Source organism: Salmo salar, chromosome 01, assembly GCF_965601325.2.
Source record: "Salmo salar chromosome 01, fSalSal1, whole genome shotgun sequence".
Taxonomy (NCBI): Eukaryota; Metazoa; Chordata; class Actinopteri; order Salmoniformes; family Salmonidae; genus Salmo; species Salmo salar.
The window spans coordinates 136,699,998-136,721,424 of record NC_138291.1 but is presented as its reverse complement, the minus strand read 5'-3'; the positions used below and the strand labels follow the sequence as shown (position 1 = coordinate 136,721,424).

General features: G+C 45.8%; 1 protein-coding gene across 11 annotated transcripts in view; it reads right to left on the bottom strand.

Moving 5' to 3' along the window:
• Positions 1-21,427, bottom strand: part of strbp (spermatid perinuclear RNA binding protein) — a 128,170-nt gene that overhangs the window by 48,578 nt on the left and 58,165 nt on the right. For all 11 annotated transcript variants that reach the window (XM_014125805.3, XM_014125775.3, XM_082978822.1 and 8 more), the window contains 3 exons: positions 13,122-13,300; positions 485-825; positions 82-247 (listed from right to left, as the gene is read on the bottom strand). In XM_014125805.3, the coding sequence (XP_013981280.2) occupies positions 82-247; positions 485-825; positions 13,122-13,124 (510 nt within the window). In that variant the 5' untranslated portion in view covers positions 13,125-13,300. The remainder of the gene's footprint in view (positions 1-81; positions 248-484; positions 826-13,121; positions 13,301-21,427) is intronic.

Sequence of the window (21,427 nt, the reverse complement as noted above, 5' to 3'; positions counted from 1 at the left end):
ACCGTCAATTACCTGCTAACGGAAACCCTGGTGTGTGTGTTTGTGTGCACTGCGTGCGTCCGTCTCTCTCATATCTCTTACTTGTATCTGCAGGGGCAGGTTATCACAGACAGTGCACAGCAGTGCATCTGTGGGTTTCTCTCTACACATCAGCACCAGCTCCAGGTCCATGTCCTCTTTGATGAGCAGCCCTTTAGCCACCAGGCCGATCCTCATCACCCCACACAGCACACCTCCACCGGGCTCCCTGAGGATAACAGGCATTGGATAGGTTAACTAACCAACTAACTAACTGTACTACTACAGAAGTTATTAGAGAAAACAGATCAATATCAAGTCATCAATAGAATTCCATAACATCAAGAGTCAAAATGTCCCAATATCTGGAAATAGAAAATAACCAATACAAATGACTGTCGACCTGGCAGACACGCAACAGAACACCGTAGGCCGTTATCGCAGCATGCATCAGTCGGGACCCCACCTGCTGCTGCTGCTGTCTGTGCAGTCATCTGGGCTGGCGCTGGGACTAACGTCGGGGTCGTCGTTAAGGTCGTCGCCATGGTCAGCACTACCGTCCTCGGTCATTGTGCTGTCTGTGGGGTTCGGCTGGCCGTCTGTCTGGCCGGCTGCTGCGTCTGCCTGGCTGTTACTCTGCACCGATTGGACATTGCTCTGGTCTATCCAATCAGAGACGTGTTTGAGGGCACCCTCCACGGTGGACACCAGGGTCTGGACCGCCTCCAGTTCAGACGACGATGGGTAGATGGTGGAGTGTTTGGCCATGACGTGACGGTCATCATTACCGAACGAACGGAAGGACCTCTGTAGGGGGAGAGACGAGGTAAAGAAAAAGAGAGAAAGATAGATAGAGGGAGAGAGAGAGAGAGAGGAGAGTGAGTTAGAAGCATAATGAACAGTTCGCACACAACAATCGAACACAATACACAAATCTATTGGGCACACACTCATCCAAAACACACACACACACACACACACACACACACACAACCTAACAAACACACCCCTCTCTGTTTCCAAACTATTTCTCTATTTTCTATTTCTTGCAAACACAGCCAGTCTTGTTAGTAGTTCCAAGGGCACCTCTGGAGAAAAGCATTCAGCAGCAGATTAAACTTTAATCAATCAAACTCACCTCAGCTTCAACGGATGGCCAAACAAACGTCTGCCCAGGTAACATATCCTCTAACAGCCCTGTCTGCTCTGCTCTGTTCACACCCTGCCCTGTGCCGTGTGTGTGTGTTCTCACCATGCCCTGTGCTGCTGCTCTCTGAAACCAGCCGTATTGTAGTTCACTATGAAGAGGCCACTACTGGCAACTTGAATTCCATTTGCACGCACGCACGCTCACACACACCTCTCACCACACCCCTGTCAAACTGAACTACCTCCTGAAGTAGTGCTTGGGAGACGCAGCCAGCATTAAAACACCTGTCAACACTTTGATCTTGCAGTCTGTGTGTGTGTGTGTGTGTGTGTGTGTGTGTGTGGGTGCGTGCGTGCGTGCGTGCGTGCGTGCGTGCGTGCGTGCGTGCGTGCGTGGTTTATAACTTCAGAAAGTATTCACATCCCTTGACTTTTTCCACATTTTTTGAGGTTAAACCCAGAATTTAAAATGAATTAAATTGAGATTTTGCATCACTGGCCTACTCACAGTAACACAATATGAAGACTGGTACTCAGTGATGTGTTGGATTTGCCCCAAACATAACACTTTGTATTCAAGACATTTCTTTGTAATATTTTTTGCAGTTTTACTTTACTACCTTATTGCAAACATGAATGCCTTAATCTGTTTGTACCCCAGGAAGAGTAGTTGCTGCTTTGGAACTAAACACCTCCCTCTGCAATTGGATCCTGGACTTCCTGACGGGGCCCCCCCCCCCCAGGCGATAAGGGTAGGTAACAACACATCTCCACGCTGATCCTCAACACGGGGGCCCCTCAGGGGTGCGTGCTCAGTCCCCTCCTGTACACCCTGTTCACCCATGACTGCGTGTCCAGGCACGACTCCAACACCATCATTATGTTTTTGAAAAGTATAATGGTCAAATGTTGCACAATCCAGGTGTGGAAAGCGCTTAGAGAATTACCCAGAAAGATTCACAGCTGTAATCATCGCTGCCAAATGTGCTTCCACAAAGTATTGACTCAGGGTTGTGAATAATATATATTTTTTATTTTTCTCTAAAAACATTAGTGTGGCCTTCCCTGTAGCTCAGTTGGTAGAGCATGGTGTTTGCAATGCCAGGGTTGTGGGTTCGATTCCCACGGGGGGCCAGCACAGAGAAAAAGAAAAAAAAGAAAATGTATGAAATGTATGTATTCACTACTGTAAGTCGCTCTGGATAAGAGCGTCTGCTAAATGACTATAATGTAATGTATAATGTGTGTGTAGATGGGTGAGAAAAACAACAACAACAATTTAATCCATTTTGAATTCAAGCTGTAACTCAACAAAATGTGGAATAAGTCAAGGTGTATGAATACTTTCTGAAGGCACTGCTAGCAAATGTATCATCCTTATGGGTGGGACATCAATTTAAAGCCAATGACAGCCTCCATCTGATGGCAGCGACCTCACCACCTCACACTGTCTGCCCCCCCTCCTAACCATCCTCAATCAAGTCGAATTCAATTCCATCCTAACCTCCCTGACTCCCCCACCTCATCTAATTCAATCAAGCAACCAGCTCTCAGCCTCCCCCTGACTCACCCGCACTGCTAAGGGGGAGGAGGGAACAGCAGTGCTGGTGGAACTGGCCCCATTCTCTATCTATTTCAAATTCATATCTCTACATTTTACATTTTGGTAGTTACAGTCTTGTCTCATCACTGAAACTCCCCTACGGACTCAGGAGAGTCGAAGGTCGAGAGCCGTACGTCCTCCAAACACAACCCAACCAAGCCGCACTGCTTCTTGACACAATACCCACTTAACCCGGAAGTCAGCTGCACCAATGTGTCGGAGGAAACACCGTACACCTGGCAACCGTGTCAGTGTGCACCGCGCCCGGCCCGCCACAGGAGTCGCTAGTGCGCGATGGGATAAGGACATCCTGCCGGCCAAAACCTCCCCTAACCCGGACGACGCTGGGCCAATTATGCGCCACCCCATGGGTCTCCCAGTCGTGGCCGGCTGTGACAGAGCCTGGACTCAAACCCAGAATCTCTAATGGCACAGCTAGCACAGCGATGCAGTGTCTTAGGCCACTGCACCACTCGGGAGGCCGCAAATCAAATCAAAGTTTATGTGTCACGTGCGCTGAATACAACTGGTGTAGACCTTACAGTGAAATGCTTACTTACAGGCTCTAACCAACCGTTACAAAAAAAGGTATTAGGTGAACAATAGGTAAGTAAAGAAATAAAAACAACAGTAAAAAGACAGTGAAAAATAACAGTAGCGAGGCTATATACAGTAGCATGTTACCATTTTAGTCATTTAGCAGACGCTCTAGAGTGACTTACAATTAGTGCATTCATCTTAAGATAGCTGGGTGAGACAACCACATATCACAATCGCCGTCCGTACGTACATTTTCCCTAAATAAAGTAGCATATGCAGTGCTAGTAGGACAATACATTTATTTTAAATAAAAACATGGCTCCTCTGCTCCACATCAAATCCCTTTGTATATCAAAATCCACTCCATTCGTGCCATTTGGTGTAGCCTAAGTTTGACAAGTTTGGCAAGACATGTTCGATATCTTATCTGCTCCATAACATTAGCGACCTATTTAAATTCAGTATTAATCGACGACTTTGCGTCATTTAAAAAAAAAAAAATTAAAAATCGGCATCAAGTACACATGTTTTACTCAATCCTCCTCACCCAAACACTGCTTGTGTCCTGACCTTTAGAGTAGCAGAGAGGATGACATCTCGCCTCCTATCAATCCTCTAGAAATCGCTGCTACAGCAGAACAGAAGTAGCAAACTCCATCCTAATTACACGGTGACATTTTCCAGACGACGAAGGGAGGACAGAAACAGGACTGCATCCACAAAGGTCAACGGAATTTTTGTTCTAATCAGGAGTAACGCTGCAACCTTTTCATTCCGTCCCTATTTGCGTGCACGTGCTGCGTTAGTGCTTTTTCATTTTCTAAATGAAGAGGAGAGGCTGTACTGTGTGTGTGTGTGTGTGTGTGTGTGTGTGTGTGTGTGTGTGTGTGTGTGTGTGTGTGTGTGTGTGTGTGTGTGTGTGTGTGTGTGTGTGTGTGTGTGTGTGTAATTCCAGGGGCGTGATACAGCATGCATAGTCGAGGTCAATTATCCTGCTCTACCATTAGTCTCCATTCATACGTTATAATATTATATAACAGTGTTTGTGTGTGTGTGTGTGTGTGTGTGTGTGTGTGTGTGTGTGTCTTCCTGCTCTGTGCAGTGCTGTGTTTAACAGGCTCCCAGTAGTAGAGTTTATGAGGCGTTTCTAATGTGAGCCATAACAGTTATAAAACACTATAAAACACCAGTAAAAGCTGCAGGAACCAGGGTTTAAGGGCCACAAAGGTGTACCGTAGGTGGTGCCCCTCCCCACACTGCAGGTAAATCTGTTGCCTTTATAATCTGAAACCACCTTTACAAGCTAGCTAGGTTAGCCTCATGATGGGCTTGTGGGGCTTTTATATTAGACACAGGCATGGGGACCAAGCTGATAATTCTACTTACGGTACACACAAACACACACACACACTGATTACTTGGTGAATGAGACGTCGCTGCAGCACAATGGCCCTGCATGAGACTAATGAGTTTCAGCTACCTCGCTGTGACACACACACACACACACACACACACACACACACACACACACACACACCCGTCTCGTAGCACATGCTCGGTTTATCCCACCTCGTTGTCACACACACACTCCGTCTCGCACACACTCCGTCTCCAAGACAGCTGTCGTCGTCAACCACCCCGCCCTCCCGCCCGCCATGAGTCCCAGAGGTCCCTCATGCAATATGTTTAGCGAGACATCTATCCAATCAAAAGCAGGATGGGGAGTAATGAATTAGAAATTAGTTTACTATCACAGAGGATTGAAGAGCACACCTCCTGAGACTGGAGAATTAGCTGAAATACAGGACTTTTCCTCCATTTTAACACACTAAAACTTCAAAATGAATTTAAAAAGTACAATTTAAACTTAAACAGGCTCTGTTCTTGCACTTAATAGACGTGGTATAAATAATGAATAAGGAGAAGCTACTTGGCTAGAAGAGCCTGGGAGAGCCTTAAACGTTTCCCACCACAGCACATACAGTAATATTGTCAACCACAGATCCTCTACATTAGAAATGTTTAATGCCTTTTTAACAGAGTTGAAATAGTAGTCCCCTGGGAGTCGTCATCACTTGGCCACACACAATGAGGTTTGGCTACACTGTCAACTATCCGGGGGAGAAGAGCCTTGATCTGGGAGGTGACCAAGAAAAAACAAACAAACAAACAAACAAACAAACAAACAAACACAAACACAAACACACACACACACACACACACACACACACACACACACACACACACACACACACACACGCTAACTATCCCACAGCCCACAAATATAAATACTACTACTTTCACAACCACAGGTGTGAGTGGAGGGGAGGTGACAGGCACGAGCTTAAAGTAAAACAGGGAATTGTCCCTCACTTGCCTACTGTGTTGAAGCAGTCTCACCAACAGTCCAGAGACACTCATTCAACTATATCTACTGGCAAACCACAAACGACCACTTTCACAGCTATAGGCGGTGTGTGAGGTTAAGGATATGAACTGAAGGTGAACCACAGTGTACATGTGTGTAGCCTATACAAAGCATTCAGAATGTATTCAGACCACTTAGAAACCGATAGAACATCTCTGGAGAGACTTGAAAATATCTGTGCAGCGACGCTCCCCATCCAACCTGACAGAGCTTGAGAGGATCTTCAGAGAAGATTGGGAGAAACTCCCCAAATACATTTACATTTGAGTCATTTAGCAGACGCTCTTATTCAGAGCAACTTACATTTAATTTCATGCATTTTTTTGTTTTTGTTTTGTACTGGCCCCCCGTGGGAATCGAACCCACAACCCTGGCGTTGCAAACACCATGCTCTACCAACTGAGCCACAGGGAAGACCAGTGTACCAAGCTTGTAGCGTCATACCCAAGAAGACTCGAGGCTGTAATCGCTGCCAAAGGTGCGTCAACAAAGTACTGAGTAAAGGGTCTGAATACTTATGCAAATGTGATATTTCAGTATTTAATATGTTATACATTTCTGAAAACCTGTTTTTGCTTTGTCATTATGGGGTATTGTATGTAGATTGATAAGGGGGGAAAAAGTATTTTATCCATTTCAGAATAAGGTTGTAACGTAACAAAATATATCTGTGAGAGATGACAGTGTGTACATGAGGGGTCGACATTCACGACTGCCCGCTAGCCCGGGGAGGTTATGGAAACCCTCTGGGCCAGTCGATCATCCTGTCAGTAGCCCGCCTGGGCCAGTGAAAAAAATATTGTAATAATGTTATATTTTATCTAGGCTATATAATTGATTATTATTATTTTTTTAAACGGATGAATTCCGGAAGTTGTTAATTCATTATGTCCATTACTTACCACAAGCAACGCAAGCCGCACACATATAGTCTAGTTTGAGATAATGCAGCTCTTAAACAGCTGGTTGTTGAAGATCGACAGTGGTAGGGGTAAGAAAGCCGTAGGAAAGATGTTCCAAGTTATGATAACCACAGGTAAATGACCAGGAAAGAATGGGTATGCAAACCGGGTATGTCAAGAGTTAAAAGTCTCGGTTGAAATTCAGTCATCATGCCATGGAATAGCCTACCTTAAAAATCAGACAAGCATTCCATAACAAAGGGAAACCTGGTTTCTTCTTGCTTTTTCGTCACACGTGATACAACAACCCCTAAATAATTCTTCCAACATCTCAAACGGCAAGACTGACTAGTTACCACATGGACAGACTTCATTAGTGTGTTTGTGTCGGGGAGCATCTGCCGGTGATGTAGTCCATTTAGTCAGGCATTGCCCACATTATTCGGACATATTTTTGAATGTAAAAATAATGTAAATGTCAATGCATAATGCCATTGGGAAATTGGGAAGGCCTATAAAAAAAAATGCATTATTCTTAACCTCTCTAGGGCTAGCATCCCACCTGGCCAACATCCAGTGAAATTGCAGAGCGCCAAATTCAAAAAAATAAATACTCATAATAAAAATTCATAAAACATACAGTGTTATACATCGGCTTAAAGATTAACTTCTTGTTAATTCAGCCGCTGTGTCAGAAAAATGCATTATTCTTAAAGTGGTAATGCATACTTTTGTAGCTTACATTTTGTGGGGAGTTTTATTCTATTTCAACAAATATAAAATGTAGGTCGTTGAAAATTACAATTAAATGCTTGACAAAGTCCATGCAAGTCCTTGAATTTGACTTGCCAATGGCTGCATGAACCCTGTCTATGCTACTTGCTCAGCCCAAATGAAAATAAAATCACCTGCTATTGAAAAACGATGCGCGCATCATTTGCTTTCCTGTCAGATCTTAACCCAGGCCAGTATTTTTTTTCCATCCGGGCCAGTAACTTTCCGTTGGCACAGGCCTGGTGTCCCACTGGCAAACGTACCTGAATGTCGAGCCCTGTACATGTTTTGTGTTTACACAGCGGACTCTGGGGAGAGAGTATGTTCCCGCTTGACACAGACGTCAATTCAACGTCTAGGCCACGTTTCACTGAAATGACGCGGAAACAACATTGATTCAACCAGTGTGAGCCCAGTGGGGTGTTGTTGCTGTCCGTGTGTGTGTGAACGTGTGCCAACTACCCAGAGTGTTGACCTTTGCTCTCCCCTTGCTTCTGCAATTACACCACACCAATTACAACCAGTTAGCCACAATACACAAACACATTAGACGGCTTACTACATGTGGTGCTCTGCTGTATAGTGAATGTGCTCTGCCCTCCAAAAATAACATCTTCAGTCCAATGTACAGTATGCAATGCACACTCCAAGTTGTTGCTATACCCACTTACTGGTCTCGTAGCCATATTTCCCCTCGCTATTCCACCATAAACTGGCGAAACAAGTGTGCAGGCCAGTAGATTGTGGCGAAACAAGTGTGCAGGCCAGGAGATTGTGTGTGTGTGTGTGTGTGTGTGTGTGTGTGTGTGTGTGTGTGTGTGTGTGTGTGTGTGTGTGTGTGTGGTGTGTGTGTGTGTGTGTGTGTGTGTGTGTGTGTGTGTGTGTGTGTGTGTGTGTGTGTGTGTACACAACAACTAGTGTGTAGTGAGAGCAGTGTGAGAGAGTGTTGTTGGTCTGTTGGGAACAATATGCACACCACAGGAGGTTGGTGGCACCTTAATTGGGGAGAACGGGCTCGTGGTAATGGCTGGAGACGGGCTCGTGGTAATGGCTGGAGACGGGCTCGTGGTAATGGCTGGAGACGGGCTCGTGGTAATGGCTGGAGACGGGCTCGTGGTAATGGCTGGAGACGGGCTCGTGGTAATGGCTGGAGACGGGCTCGTGGTAATGGCTGGAGACGTGCTCGTGGTAATGGCTGGAGACGGAATCAGTGGAATGGTATCAAACACGTGGTCTCCATGTGTTTGATGATTAAAGCACAGAGGTGTGTATCATGTGTGTATGTGTTTACAATTTGCGTGTGCGTGCCATACATGTGGAGTGTGTCGCACACTTGCGTGTATCATGCCTGTGTAGAGTGTGTGTGTCACGTGGCCTTAATGATTGCTGAGTGCACAGTGAGAGAGGCTGTGTATGGTGAATGTATAGTTTGGGACAGAAGAGTGACAAGGCAGAGAGAGGAGAGGGGTATGATCAGCCCCAGGCAGATTGCATTAAAAATTCATCCTGTGATTTCCCAGCACTGCGCTTGGCAGCTCTTGCACAAAAGATGGCCCCATTTTATTGTTGTTGTTTTTTTACAGCCTTTCAAATTACCACACGCACGAGCACAGGCGCAAACACATGCACACACACACAGACTTGCGCAGGGCAGGCGCACACAGCATCTTAGAGTAGGAGTGCTGATCTAGGAACAGTTTTGACTTTTAAATCATAAAGAATCAGAGGCGGGACCTGATCCTTGATCAGCACTTCTAGACGCTTCTGGAATACGGGCCCAGATAGCCTAGCTAATGATATTCATTTTTGCTCTTTGCTTCTCATAATGTGGCCGTGTTCACTATTAGTGTTTATGGGCTGCAGTAAAGGGTTATGGCTTCAGGGTGTTAAAGAGATCCGCTGACTTTGCCTTGTCTCCTAGTGCCATTTAACTGACTACCTGGGCAGAGCAAAGCTGACAAGGAACCGAGGATTAACAAGGTCGCCCCGTCGTCCCTGGAGAGTCGATAGAGATGGAGATCCTAGAGGGATTGCGTGTGTGTGCGCGTGTGCGTGCGTGCGTGTGTCTGTGCTTATATATATCTGGGTGTGTACACAAGGAGGGAAAATCCAATGAAAAGACAATAAGGAAGCAGTGCACTGTGCTGTGGCTTTGCAGTGCAGAGTGTTTGAGCTCCAAGGTCACCGCCACTCTCCTTACCAGCCCAGCTAGCGTTAGCACGGCCCTCATCATCGAGGGTTATTTATGAACACCCTCCGCCCCCCCGTCCACCCCTCCAGTTTTTAATAATTCATGGTGCTGCCTGCACTCCCCTGAGGCTCAACTCCAGAGTCAGGGGTAGGGACCATTAATCAATCCCTGATCTCTCTCTCTCTTCCTCCCCCTCTCTCTGTCCCTTGTTCTCTTCCTCTCCTTTCTAATTCCCCCTCTCTCTCTCCTTCCTCTGACGCCCTACCTCTATCCTCTCTCTTTCTCCCTGTTCATCTCCTCTCTCTCTTTTTCTTCCCCTCCTTCTCTCCCCCCCCCCCCCCCCCACCCCCTCTTTGCTGAGGTTCAATAGTGCTACATCGTCAGGTAGACTTCTTCTCACTGACACACAGCAATCGGCACTGCAATGTTTCACCGCGGCACTACCCTTATCAGATTGACCTCTCTTGGCCCAACTGGTCCTTTACTGCTCAGGTTAATATTACACACCTCCCACCATCATCTTACCTGCAGCCAACCGCACTGTCTTCACTGTGACATTACCACAATCAAATCCAATTGCATTTGTCACATGCGCCGAATACAACGTGTGTAGACATTACAGTGAAATTACAGTGAAACGCTAAATTTTCACATTTGTAGTGGGCTGAAATCTCATGGGTCTCTGTCTGACATGAATGCTCATGGGTCCCTGTCTGACATGAATGCTCATGGGTCCCTGTCTATGTGTATGAATTATGGCTGCTCTCATATTTTTTTAACATTGACTTAAAATGTGTTTTTTTGGTAAACGCAAAATGTGTTTTTTTGCTAAACGCGAAATGTGCTTTATCCAAAGCCATCTGTTTAGAGAGTTGGGACATTTAGTTGAAACAAAGTGATTATTAGAATATGTATTTATTTATTTATTATGCATCGATACTTTATTACATGTAACTGTTTAAAACCCAATCTGAATACTTTTTCTATAGTTCTGTAGGCTATAGAACTTTTGCCACAAAACATGATTATTTGTCTCTCTAAAATAATATTACCTTGCAATATATATACAGTACCAGTCAAAAGTTTGGACACACCTACTCATTCTATTTTTTTTTTTTTTTTTACTATTATTCTACATTGTACATTGTAGAATAATAGTGAAGACATCAAAACTATGAAATAACACATACGGAATCATATGACCCCTCCTGTCTCAGCCTCCAGTATTTATGCTGCAATAGTTTATGTGTCGGGGGGCTAGGGTCAGTCTGCTAAATCTGGAGTATTTCTCCTGTCTTATCCAGTGTCCTGTGCGAAATTAAGTATGCTCTCTCTAATTATCTCTCTATTTTTCTTTATTTCGTTCTTTCTTTCTCTCTCTCTCTCTCTCTCTCTCTCTCTGAGGACCTGAGCCCTAGGGCCATGCCTCAGGACTACCTGGACTAATGACTCCTTGCTGTCCCTAGTCCACCTGGTCGTGCTGCTGCTTCAGTTTCAACTGTTCTGCCTGCGGCTATGGAACTCTGACCTGTTCACCGGACGTGCTACCTGTCCCTGACCTGCTGTTTTCAAGTCTTTAGAGACAGCAGGAGCGGTAGAGATACTCTGAATGACCGGCTATGAAAAGCCAACTGACATTTACTCCTGAGGTGCTGACCTGTTGCACCCTCTACAACCACTGTGATTATTATTACCCGGCACAGCCAGAAGAGGACTGGCCACCCCTCATAGCCTGGTTCCTCTCTAGGTTTCTTCCTAGGTTCTGGCCTTTCTAGGGAGTTTTTCCTAGCCACCGTGCATCTACACCTGCATTGCTTGCTGTTTGGGGTTTTAGGCTGGGTTTCTGTACAGCCCTTTGTGACATCAGCTGATGTAAGAAGGGCTTTATAAATACATTTGATTGATTTAGTAACCAAAAAAGTGTTAAACAAATCAAAATATATTTTAGATTCTTCAAAGTAGCCTCTCTTTGCCTTGATGACAGCATTCTCTCAACTAGCTTCACCTGGAATGCTTTTCCAACAGTCTTGAAGGAGTTCTCACATATGGTGAGCACTTGTTGGCTACTTTTCCTTCACTCTGCGGTCCAACTCATCCAAAACCATCTCAATTGGGTTAAGGTCGGGTGATTGTGGAGGCCAGGTCATCTGATGCAGCACTCCATCACTCTCCTTCTTGGTCAAATAGCCCTTATACAGCCTGGAGGTGTGTTGGGTCATTGTCATGTTGAAAAACAAATTATAGTCCCACTAAGCGCAAACCAGATGGGATGGTGTATCGCTGTGATAGCCATGCTGGTTAAGTGTGCCTTGAATTCTAAATAAATCACTGACAGTGTTACCAGCAAAGCACCATCACACCTTCTCCTCCATGCTTTACGGTGGGAACCACACATGCGGAGATCATCTGTTCACCTACTCTGCGTCTCACAAAGACATGGTGGTTGGAATCCAAAATCTCAAATTTGGACTCATTAGACCAAAGGACAGATTTCCACCGGTCTAATGTCCATTGCTCGTGTCTAATGTCCATTGCTCGTGTTTCTTGGCCCAAGCAAGTCTCTTCTTATTATTGGTGTCCTTTAGTAGTGGTTTCTTTGCAGCAATTTGACCATGAAGGCCTGATTCATGCAGTCTCCTCTGAACAGATGATGTTGAGATGTGTCTGTTACTTGAACTCTGTGAAGCATTTATTTGGGCTGCAATTTCTGAGGCTGGTAATTCTAATGAACTTATCCTCTGCAGCAGAGGTAACTCTGGGTCTTCCTTTCCTGTGGCGGTCCTCATGAGAGCCAGTTTCATCATAGCGGTTGATGGTTTTTGCGACTGCACTTGAAGAAACTTTCAAAGTTCTTGAAATTTTCCGGATTGACTGACCTTCATGTCTTAATGTAATGATGGACTGTCGTTTCTCTTTGCTTATTTGAGCTGTTCTTGCCATAATATGGACTTGGTCTTTTACCAAATAGGGCTATCTTCTGTATACCACCCCTACCTTGTCACAACACAACTGATTGGCTCAAACGCATTAAGAAGGAAAGAAATTCCACAAATGAACTTTTAACAAGGCACACGTGTTAATTGAAATACATTCCAGGTGACTACTTCATGAAGCTGGTTGAGAGAATGCCAAGAGTGTGCAAAGCTGTCATCAAGGCAAAGGGGACGCTACTTTGAAGAATCTCAAATATAAAATAACACTTTTTGGTTATTACATGATTCCATATGTGTTATTTCATCATTTTGATGTCTTCACTATTATTCTCATTATGGAATGAGTAGGAGTGTCCAAAGTTTGACTGGTACTGTCTTTTCACAAGCCCATATCATGGTAAGAAGAAAAAATAAAAGCTCTCTTTCACAAGATGTGTTCTTAATTCATTCAAATTTACCAACATTTCTGAAAAATCCATATATCGCGTTTTGGAACTCTTAAACTCTTCATATTGACACTACGCACTCATCCTATACATTCTGACAGGAAGCTCTTGCACAAGCAGAAACACACACTACTTACCATGCCTGCGAAAGGAGTGGGTGCTCCTTGTCCGTCTCCTTGTGTGGCCCGGGTGTGTTGCCGGGGAAGCTCTGTGTTGTCAGGACAGGTCAGGGGTCTCCTCTGCTCTCTGACTCCTCCTCATACGCTCCCCTCAGAGCCCCCTGCCTACAGACCTGATCTGCTTCCCTCTGTCTCGCCTGGAGATGGAGGGAAGGAGAGAGAGAGAGAGAGAGAGAGATGGATGGATGGCGAGAGGCAGAGAGAGGGATGAGGGAGAAAGAGAGAAAGAGAGAGAGAGAGAGAGAGAGCGAGAGAGAGAGAGAGATGGATGGCGAGAGGCAGAGAGAGGGATGAGGGAGAAACGAGAGAAAGAGAGAGAGAGAGAGCGAGAGAGCGAGAGAGAGAGAGAGAGAGAGAGATGGATGGCGAGAGGCAGAGAGAGGGATGAGGGAGAAACGAGAGAAAGAGAGAGAGAGAGAGCGAGAGAGAGGGAGAGAGAGGGAGAGAGAGAGAGAGAGAGAGATGGATGGCGAGAGGCAGAGAGAGGGATGAGAGAGAAAGAGAGAGAGAGAGAGCGAGAGAGATGGATGGCGAGAGGCAGAGAGAGGGATGAGGGAGAAACGAGAGAAAGAGAGAGAGAGAGAGCGAGAGAGAGAGAGAGAGAGAGAGAGAGAGAGAGAGAGAGAGAGAGAGAGAGAGAGATGGATGGCGAGAGGCAGAGAGAGGGATGAGGGAGAAAGAGAGAAAGAGAGAGAGAGAGCGAGAGAGAGAGAGAGAGAGAGAGAGAGAGAGAGAGAGAGAGAGAGAGAGAGATGGATGGCGAGAGGCAGAGAAAGGGATGAGGGAGAAACGAGAGAGAGAGAGAGAGAGATGGATGGCGAGAGGCAGAGAGAGGGATGAGGGAGAAACAAGAGAAAGAGAGAGAGAGAGAGAGAGAGAGAGAGAGAGAGAGAGAGAGAGATGGATGGCGAGAGGCAGAGAGAGGGATGAGGGAGAAACAAGAGAAAGAGAGAGAGAGAGAGAGAGAGAGAGAGAGAGAGAGAGAGAGAGAGAGATGGATGGCGAGAGGCAGAGAGAGGGATGAGGGAGAAAGAGAGAAAGAGAGAGAGAGAGAGCGAGAGAGAGCGAGAGAGAGATGGATGGCGAGAGGCAGAGAGAGGGATGAGGGAGAAAGAGAGAAAGAGAGAGAGAGAGAGCGAGAGAGAGCGAGAGAGAGATGGATGGCGAGAGGCAGAGAGAGGGATGAGGAAGAAAGAGAGAGACAAAGGGAAAGACTGGTCATTGAGATTCACGATTCGTGGCCGTTGGCCGCCCGCCCCCACCACCTAAGCCCATTTTTGAATGCAGAAAAAACATTGCAGCTGCAGTAGTACATACTCCCTCTTTGCCCCCTTCCTCTTTTTGTTAAAGCTTCAAACCACGTGTCTCATCTACACGTCCCCGTCTGCACTCAGCTGATACTGTACACACACTCCCTTCCTTTTTCATTCATAACACACACACACACACACACACACACACACACACACACACACACACACACACACACACACACACACACACACACACACACACACACACACACACACACACACACACACACACACACACACACACACACACACACACACACACACACTCCTCAGCAGGGGTTAGGGCCTAGTCTTTGTCTGCTGGTAGAGTAAGAAGAGATGAGAGAGCATGGCTAAGCTAAAGACGAGACGGCCGGGTCTTATTCATATTTCATGATGCTACGCTTGTTTTTATAGGCTGATATGCACACATACACACTGACAGATACATACACAAACACACAATGACAGACAGATACGCCAACACACACACATATTCAAAAACGCTCTGCTCCAGTTTGGGTGATTTATCTAGCCTAAATTATTCCACTGCCCGCTCAAGCCTGTCCTATCTGTCTGTCAGCTCTCCCAGTACTCTCCTTTCTCCTTTTCTCTTTATTGGAACCATTCGGCCTGGCAGAATAATTCCTATTCATCATAATCATCAACTATCGTCTATGTATCACAGATTAACCAGGGGAGTCAGTCCGGGTAAAGTTTGACCCGTTAATCCCGCTGGTCATCTGCATTAATCCAGCCATGTTCCTAATGTGGTTTCCCTGGAAAACAATCTCCATTCCCATGGATTAGGTCAACTAGGCAGCTATGCCAGGCTGTGCCACGTGGCACACAGGCAAGGGGGAGGGCTGGAGGCCCAGGAGGATAGGACACATAAACAGGTCGCACGCACTCCAGCTCCATGCGTCAAGAGGGCAGAGGGCAGACCCATTGGGGATTTAACCTCTTGTCGTAAACAACAGCAGTATAGCAGAGGTGAAACCCTACCCAAACTCCCCACCCTGTCCTGTATGGAATGGAGTTAGGGTCCCCCGCGTCTCAATACCCATCATCAATACCCATCATCAATACCCATCATCAATACCCATCATCAATACCCATCAACCAGGACACTCTTGACTCCTGACACACTCTTCAGCAATCTCTCTAGCTGCTCTGCACTGCAGTGTTTTTGACTGGGTGCTGCTGTGCTATAGATAAAACCTTTATGTAGCACAACTAGGCCACAGGGACACTTTATGGGTTTAACTAGCCACATGCAACGCAACCAACCAACCAACCACCAAACCATCCACCAACCACACACAACACCGCTAAAGCAACACCACGGGAACTGTATGGAGGAGCTGTATGGAGGAGCTGTATGGAGGAGCTGTATGGAGGAGCTGTATGGAGGAGCTGTATGGAGGAGCTGTATGGAGGAGCTGTATGGAGGAGCTGTATGGAGGAGTTGTATGGAGGAGCTGTATGGAGGAGTTGTATGGAGGAGCTGTATGGAGGAGCTGTATGGAGGAGCTGTATGGATGAGCTGTATGGATGAGCTGTATGGATGAGCTGTATGGATGAGCTGAATAGAGGAGCTGTATGGATGAGCTGAATAGAGGAGCTGTATGGATGAGCTGAATAGAGGAGCTGTATGGATGAGCTGTATGGAGGAGCTGTATGGATGAGCTGAATAGAGGAGCTGTATGGATGAGCTGTATGGAGGAGCTGTATGGAGGAGCTGTATGGAGGAGCTGTATGGAGGAGTTGTATGGAGGAGCTGTATGGATGAGCTGTATGGATGAGCTGTATGGAGGAGCTGTATGGATGAGCTGAATAGAGGAGCTGTATGGAGGAGCTGTATGGAGGAGCTGTATAGGTTCAAGGCTGTCGTTAAGGATTGTTGTAAACACTAAACACCCTTGGTTTAGTCACACATGGTGGTTCCCATAAGTGCAGTTTTCCATCAACTGTCATGGCTCTAGCCTAGTTCCAGATCATTGCGATCAGTCATTGTGACTATAGGAGTTGGCAAGACAGCACAAGACAGGTGGTCTTCTATGAACGTTTTAACATCTTGAAGAACGATCTGGCCTTAATGGCCATGTACTTTAATAATCTCCACCTGGCACAGCCAGAAGAGGACTGGGCACCCCTCAGAGCCTGGTTCCTGAGTTTTTTCTAGCCACCATGCCTCTACATCTGCATTGCTTGCTTTCTGTGGTTTTAGGCTGGGTTTCTTTATAAGCACTTTATGACAACTGCTGTTGAAAAAAGGGCTATATAAATACATTTGATTATTTACAAACAGATCTGGGTCCAGGCTGTAATGGCTCCACTTTATGAAAAAAGCTCACTTTGTGTTTACATTTAAACTCACAGTGAGACTATCCAGATGTGGCCATGTCACATGTCAGTCTCATAACAGGAAGTAACCTCGCCCACTCAAGAACCATTATGCAAAACTTCACCAGGAAGTAGATAATAGTCTACATAACAACAATGGGGGATGGGAGACGTAGGCGGGTCACGACAACAACTTTCAGTTGAGAATAGAGAGATTCAGTATCACCTAACCTGTTCATACGAAACACAATGAACAGACTCGTAAACTAAAGGGAATGTAGTTCTGTAAATAATAGAAGTTGCCTAACACTAGGCCTACTAGTTTGGCAAATACCAAATCATCGGGAGAGAGAGATGCTGTAACCGGTATGATGACATTTCTACGTTTCTGAGAACAACCGTCTGTGCAGTGATAAAGTTAGGCCCTCTCTCATTCCCTCCTGTTGAAACTGTGATCGAAGAGAAAACTCTCTGAAGCGAGCGAAGAATTCGCTGACATTTTTCCAGACATGCAAAATATTTCGATTCTAGCTAGCCTCCATCCAGTCAAAAGTGAGAGGAGAGCTGTATCTGTAAGGTAAGTGTACATCACAGTGAGTCCTACCTGCCTGTGAGTGTGTGCGAGGGAGTACGTGAGATTATGGGTGCGCTAGCACATGCAAGCGTGCGTGTGCCTTCTTGCCTGCCTGTGAGTGTAATGCAAATGGCTCTCCTACAGCAGTCGGCCCCGTGCAGTCTGTCCTGTCCTCTGCTGCCCGTAGTGAACTCATTAGGCCTACAGACTTGAGGAAAATGAACTGGGTGACAGCCACTTAAGCATGGAAATGACTCCACCAAGACGGAAACCACACAGCTATCAAAAGAGCCAGCAGCCAGCCTAGGGCTGGGCGATACATTTAATTAATTTGATGAATTCATAATGATGTCTCCTTCGTTCCTTCTGTGCTGTGTGCACCTTCCCACTCACACACAGACACCAAGCCCATCCCCCTGCCACTCACAACAACAAAGATGAAAGATCACGTCTTCCTCCCTGGCAACAAGCAGTTTCAACTTGGTATTTGCATTTGAGGTTTGGTCCAACAGAATCGGTCGATTTCCCCTTCTAACAATACCCTTTTTACGTCTCAACTGGCCAAATTTTGAACAGAGCAGACCCTACTAAAACGGGAGTATCAATGAACATTTATTGTGGAAAGTTCATGCTAGCCGTCTAGTCTGTGATTTATAAATGTGCAATGAGCATAAAAAGACGGACTGATATAAGGAATTGGCAACTCGTTCTCATTCGGAGAAATAAGCATCTTCTTACCCAGGTAGGCCACTTGATTTCAACATCTAAACAAAATGAACAGGCTATGTTGTTCGAACAGTTGGAGACGGACAGGAGGGTGTGTTCATAACAGTTCAACTGTTCTAACTTGTTAACAAGCAAATAGATCCAAGTTGACTAGACATGTGCTGTGCCTGGTACTGGTTCCATTTGTAACAAAAAAGGGCATTGACAGAGTTGAACGCCAGATCAGTGATTATTGCAAAACACGGGTTAAACAATTCTGATAAAATAATGACATTATTTCAATTAAATTACTGGTTGCGGAAGGCTTATATTTAGCCTAGGTATACGTTTACAAACCCTGAATTCATTAGATTATTCCTGACTGTTTAACAGTGTGCAACGAAGTGTATTTAGAGAAAACATTTGACAAAATTGAGATATATATCGCAAATCGCCCATTAGTTTGAGAAAATCGAGATATGATTTTCAGAACATGTCGCCCAGCCTTTGTCATGTCTGTCTGTCTGTCTGTCTGTCTGTCTGTCTGTCTGTCTGTCTGTCTGTCTGTCTGTCAATGCCCTCTCTCCCTTTCTCTTTCGCTCGTTTTTCTTCTCACTGCCACACACAAGAAGGCCAACACACGCGCACAGATCTTGTTGGCCTGGGTTACACCCTGGGTGTTTGCCGACATGACCTAAGCCTGATACGATCTAGCAAACGACTAGCCAGGGACAACAGTTGAGTGTGTCAGTATAGGTTGACTGGTACTAGCTGATAAGATAAAGTCCATTTAGGGCCTTCCCTTGCTCTGCTCTGTGTGTCTGTGGCTGAGCGTGTGACACAGCAGCGGCAGATGGGTCGTTGGAAGAAGGATCTCTATCTGTGAATTGGATCCCGTTAATGTTCAGCTGGTTGTACAGTCGTGACCAAAAGTTTTGAGAATGACACTAATATTAATTTCCACAAAGTTTGCTGCTTCAGTGTCTTTCGATATTTTTGTCAGATGTTACTATGGAATGCTGAAGTATAATTACAAGTGTTTCATAAGTGTCAAAGGCTTTTATTAACAATTACATGAAGTTGATGTAAAGAGTCAATATTTGCAGTGTTGACCCTTCTTTTTCAAGACCTCTGCTATCTGTCAAGGCATGCTGTCAATTAACTTCTGGGCCACATCCTGACTGATGGCAGCCCATTCTTGCATAATCAATACTTGGAGTTTGTCAGAATTTGTGGGTTTTTGTTTGTCCACCCGCCTCTTGAGGATTGACCACAAGTTCTTAATGGGATTAAGGTCTGGGGAGTTTCCTGGCCATGGACCCAAAATATTGATGTTTTGTTCCCCGAGCAACTTAGTTATCACTTTTGCCTTATGGCAAGGTGCTCCACATGCTGGAAAAGGCATTGTTCGTCACCAAACTGTTCCTGGATGGTTGGGAGAAGTTGCTCTCGGAGGATGTGTTGGTACCATTCTTAATTCATGGCTGTGTTCTTAGGCAAAATTGTGAGTGAGCCCACTCCCTTGGCTGAGAAGCAACCCCACACATGAATGGTCTCAGGATGCTTTACTGTTGGCATGACATAGGACTGATGGTAGCGCTCACCTTGTCTTCTCTGGACAAGCTTTTTTCCGGATGCTCCAAACAATCAGAAAGGGGATTCATCAGAGAAAATGACTTTACCCCAGTCCTCAGCAGTCCAATCCCTGTACCTTTTGCAGAATATCAGTCTGTCCCTGATGTTTTTCCTGGAGAGAAGTGGCTTCTTTGCTGCCCTTCTTGACACCAGGCCATCTTCCAAAAGTCTTCGCCTCACTGTGCGTGCAGATGCACTCACACCTACCTGCTGCCATTCCTGAGCAAGCTCTGTAGTGATGGTGGCCTGATCCCGCAGCTGAATCAACTTTAGGAGACGGTTCTGGTGCTTGCTGGACTTTCTTGGGCGCCCTGAAGCCTTCTTCACAACAATTGAACCGCTCTCCTTGAAGTTCTTGATGATCGGATAAATGGTTGATTTAGGTGCAATCTTACTGGCAGCAATATCCTTGCCTGTGAAGCCCTTTTTGTGCAAAGCAATGATGACAGCACGTGTTTCCTTGCAGGTAACCATGGTTGACAGAGGAAGAACAATGATTCCAAGCACCACCCTCCTTCTGAAGCTTCCAGTCTGTTATTCAAACTCAATCAGCATTACAGAGTGATATCCAGCCTTGTCCTCGTCAACACACACCTGTGTTCACGAGAGAATCACTGACATGATGTCAGCTGGTCCTTTTGTGGCAGGGCTGAAATGCAGTGGAAATGTTTTTGGGGGATTCAGTTCATTTGCATGGCAAAGAGGGTCTTTGCAATTAATTGCAATTCATCTGATCACTCTTCATAACATTCTGGAGTATATGCAAAGTGCCATCATACAAACTGAGGCAGCAGACAGTGTGAAAATTAATATTTGTGTCATTCTCAAAACTTTTGGCCACGGCTGTATAGCATGAGTCTTTACTGATAAGCCTAGACTAGCAGGCCAGTTAGTCGCCCAGTGATCTAAAACAACTCAATTAACCCCATTAAACACACACCGGAGAGGATAGTTAACGCAGCCCCTCAGAACAGAACACACACATAGAACAAGTGGGCTCCCTCTGCAGAGGATAATGGAGTGGGACTGCAGACAGACAGCATGGTTCGGTTCTACGTCATCACATCAACAGCAGCCAATGGAGCCAATGAGACGAGACTGATTTGGTTGTGTAGGCCTCACTCCCCAGTCATCATCTCACAAGGCCGAGCAGCGTACAGACAGAATAGTGTAGGACCCCTAGAAGGGCTTTGATTTGTTTAGAAAGGAGCGGAGCAGAGCAGAGTAGAGAGGAGACATTAACATGGGAACAGATGTGCGAGGCTGTATTTAACCTAAGTGTTTCTGGATGAGAGCACTGACACAGTAAAAGCCTTGTTGTGTAGAGGAGATGGTTTAAAAAGACAGACGCCTGCTGTGACCGACTGGCTTGCCTTCCCCCGAAAATGTTTAAAAAAAACTCTGCTCCCGCTCTTCTCTTCTCCTAGCTCCTGCGCCCTCTCTTTCTCCTCTTCTCTTACGCTTTCCTCTCCCCCTCTCCTGTCATTTCTCCATTCTCTCTCCACTCCTCCATCCTCTCTTCTTCTCTCCTCTACCGTGGTCTCCCCTCTTGTCTTCTTCTCTTACCCATGGATCTCCCACAGAGCAGAGACGTGCTGGTGCCAATAACACCTCCCTTTCCTCCATCTCCCACTCTCCTTTACATCTTTCATCTCCCACTCTCCTTTACATCTTTCATCTCCCACTCTCCTTTACATCTTTCATCTCCCACT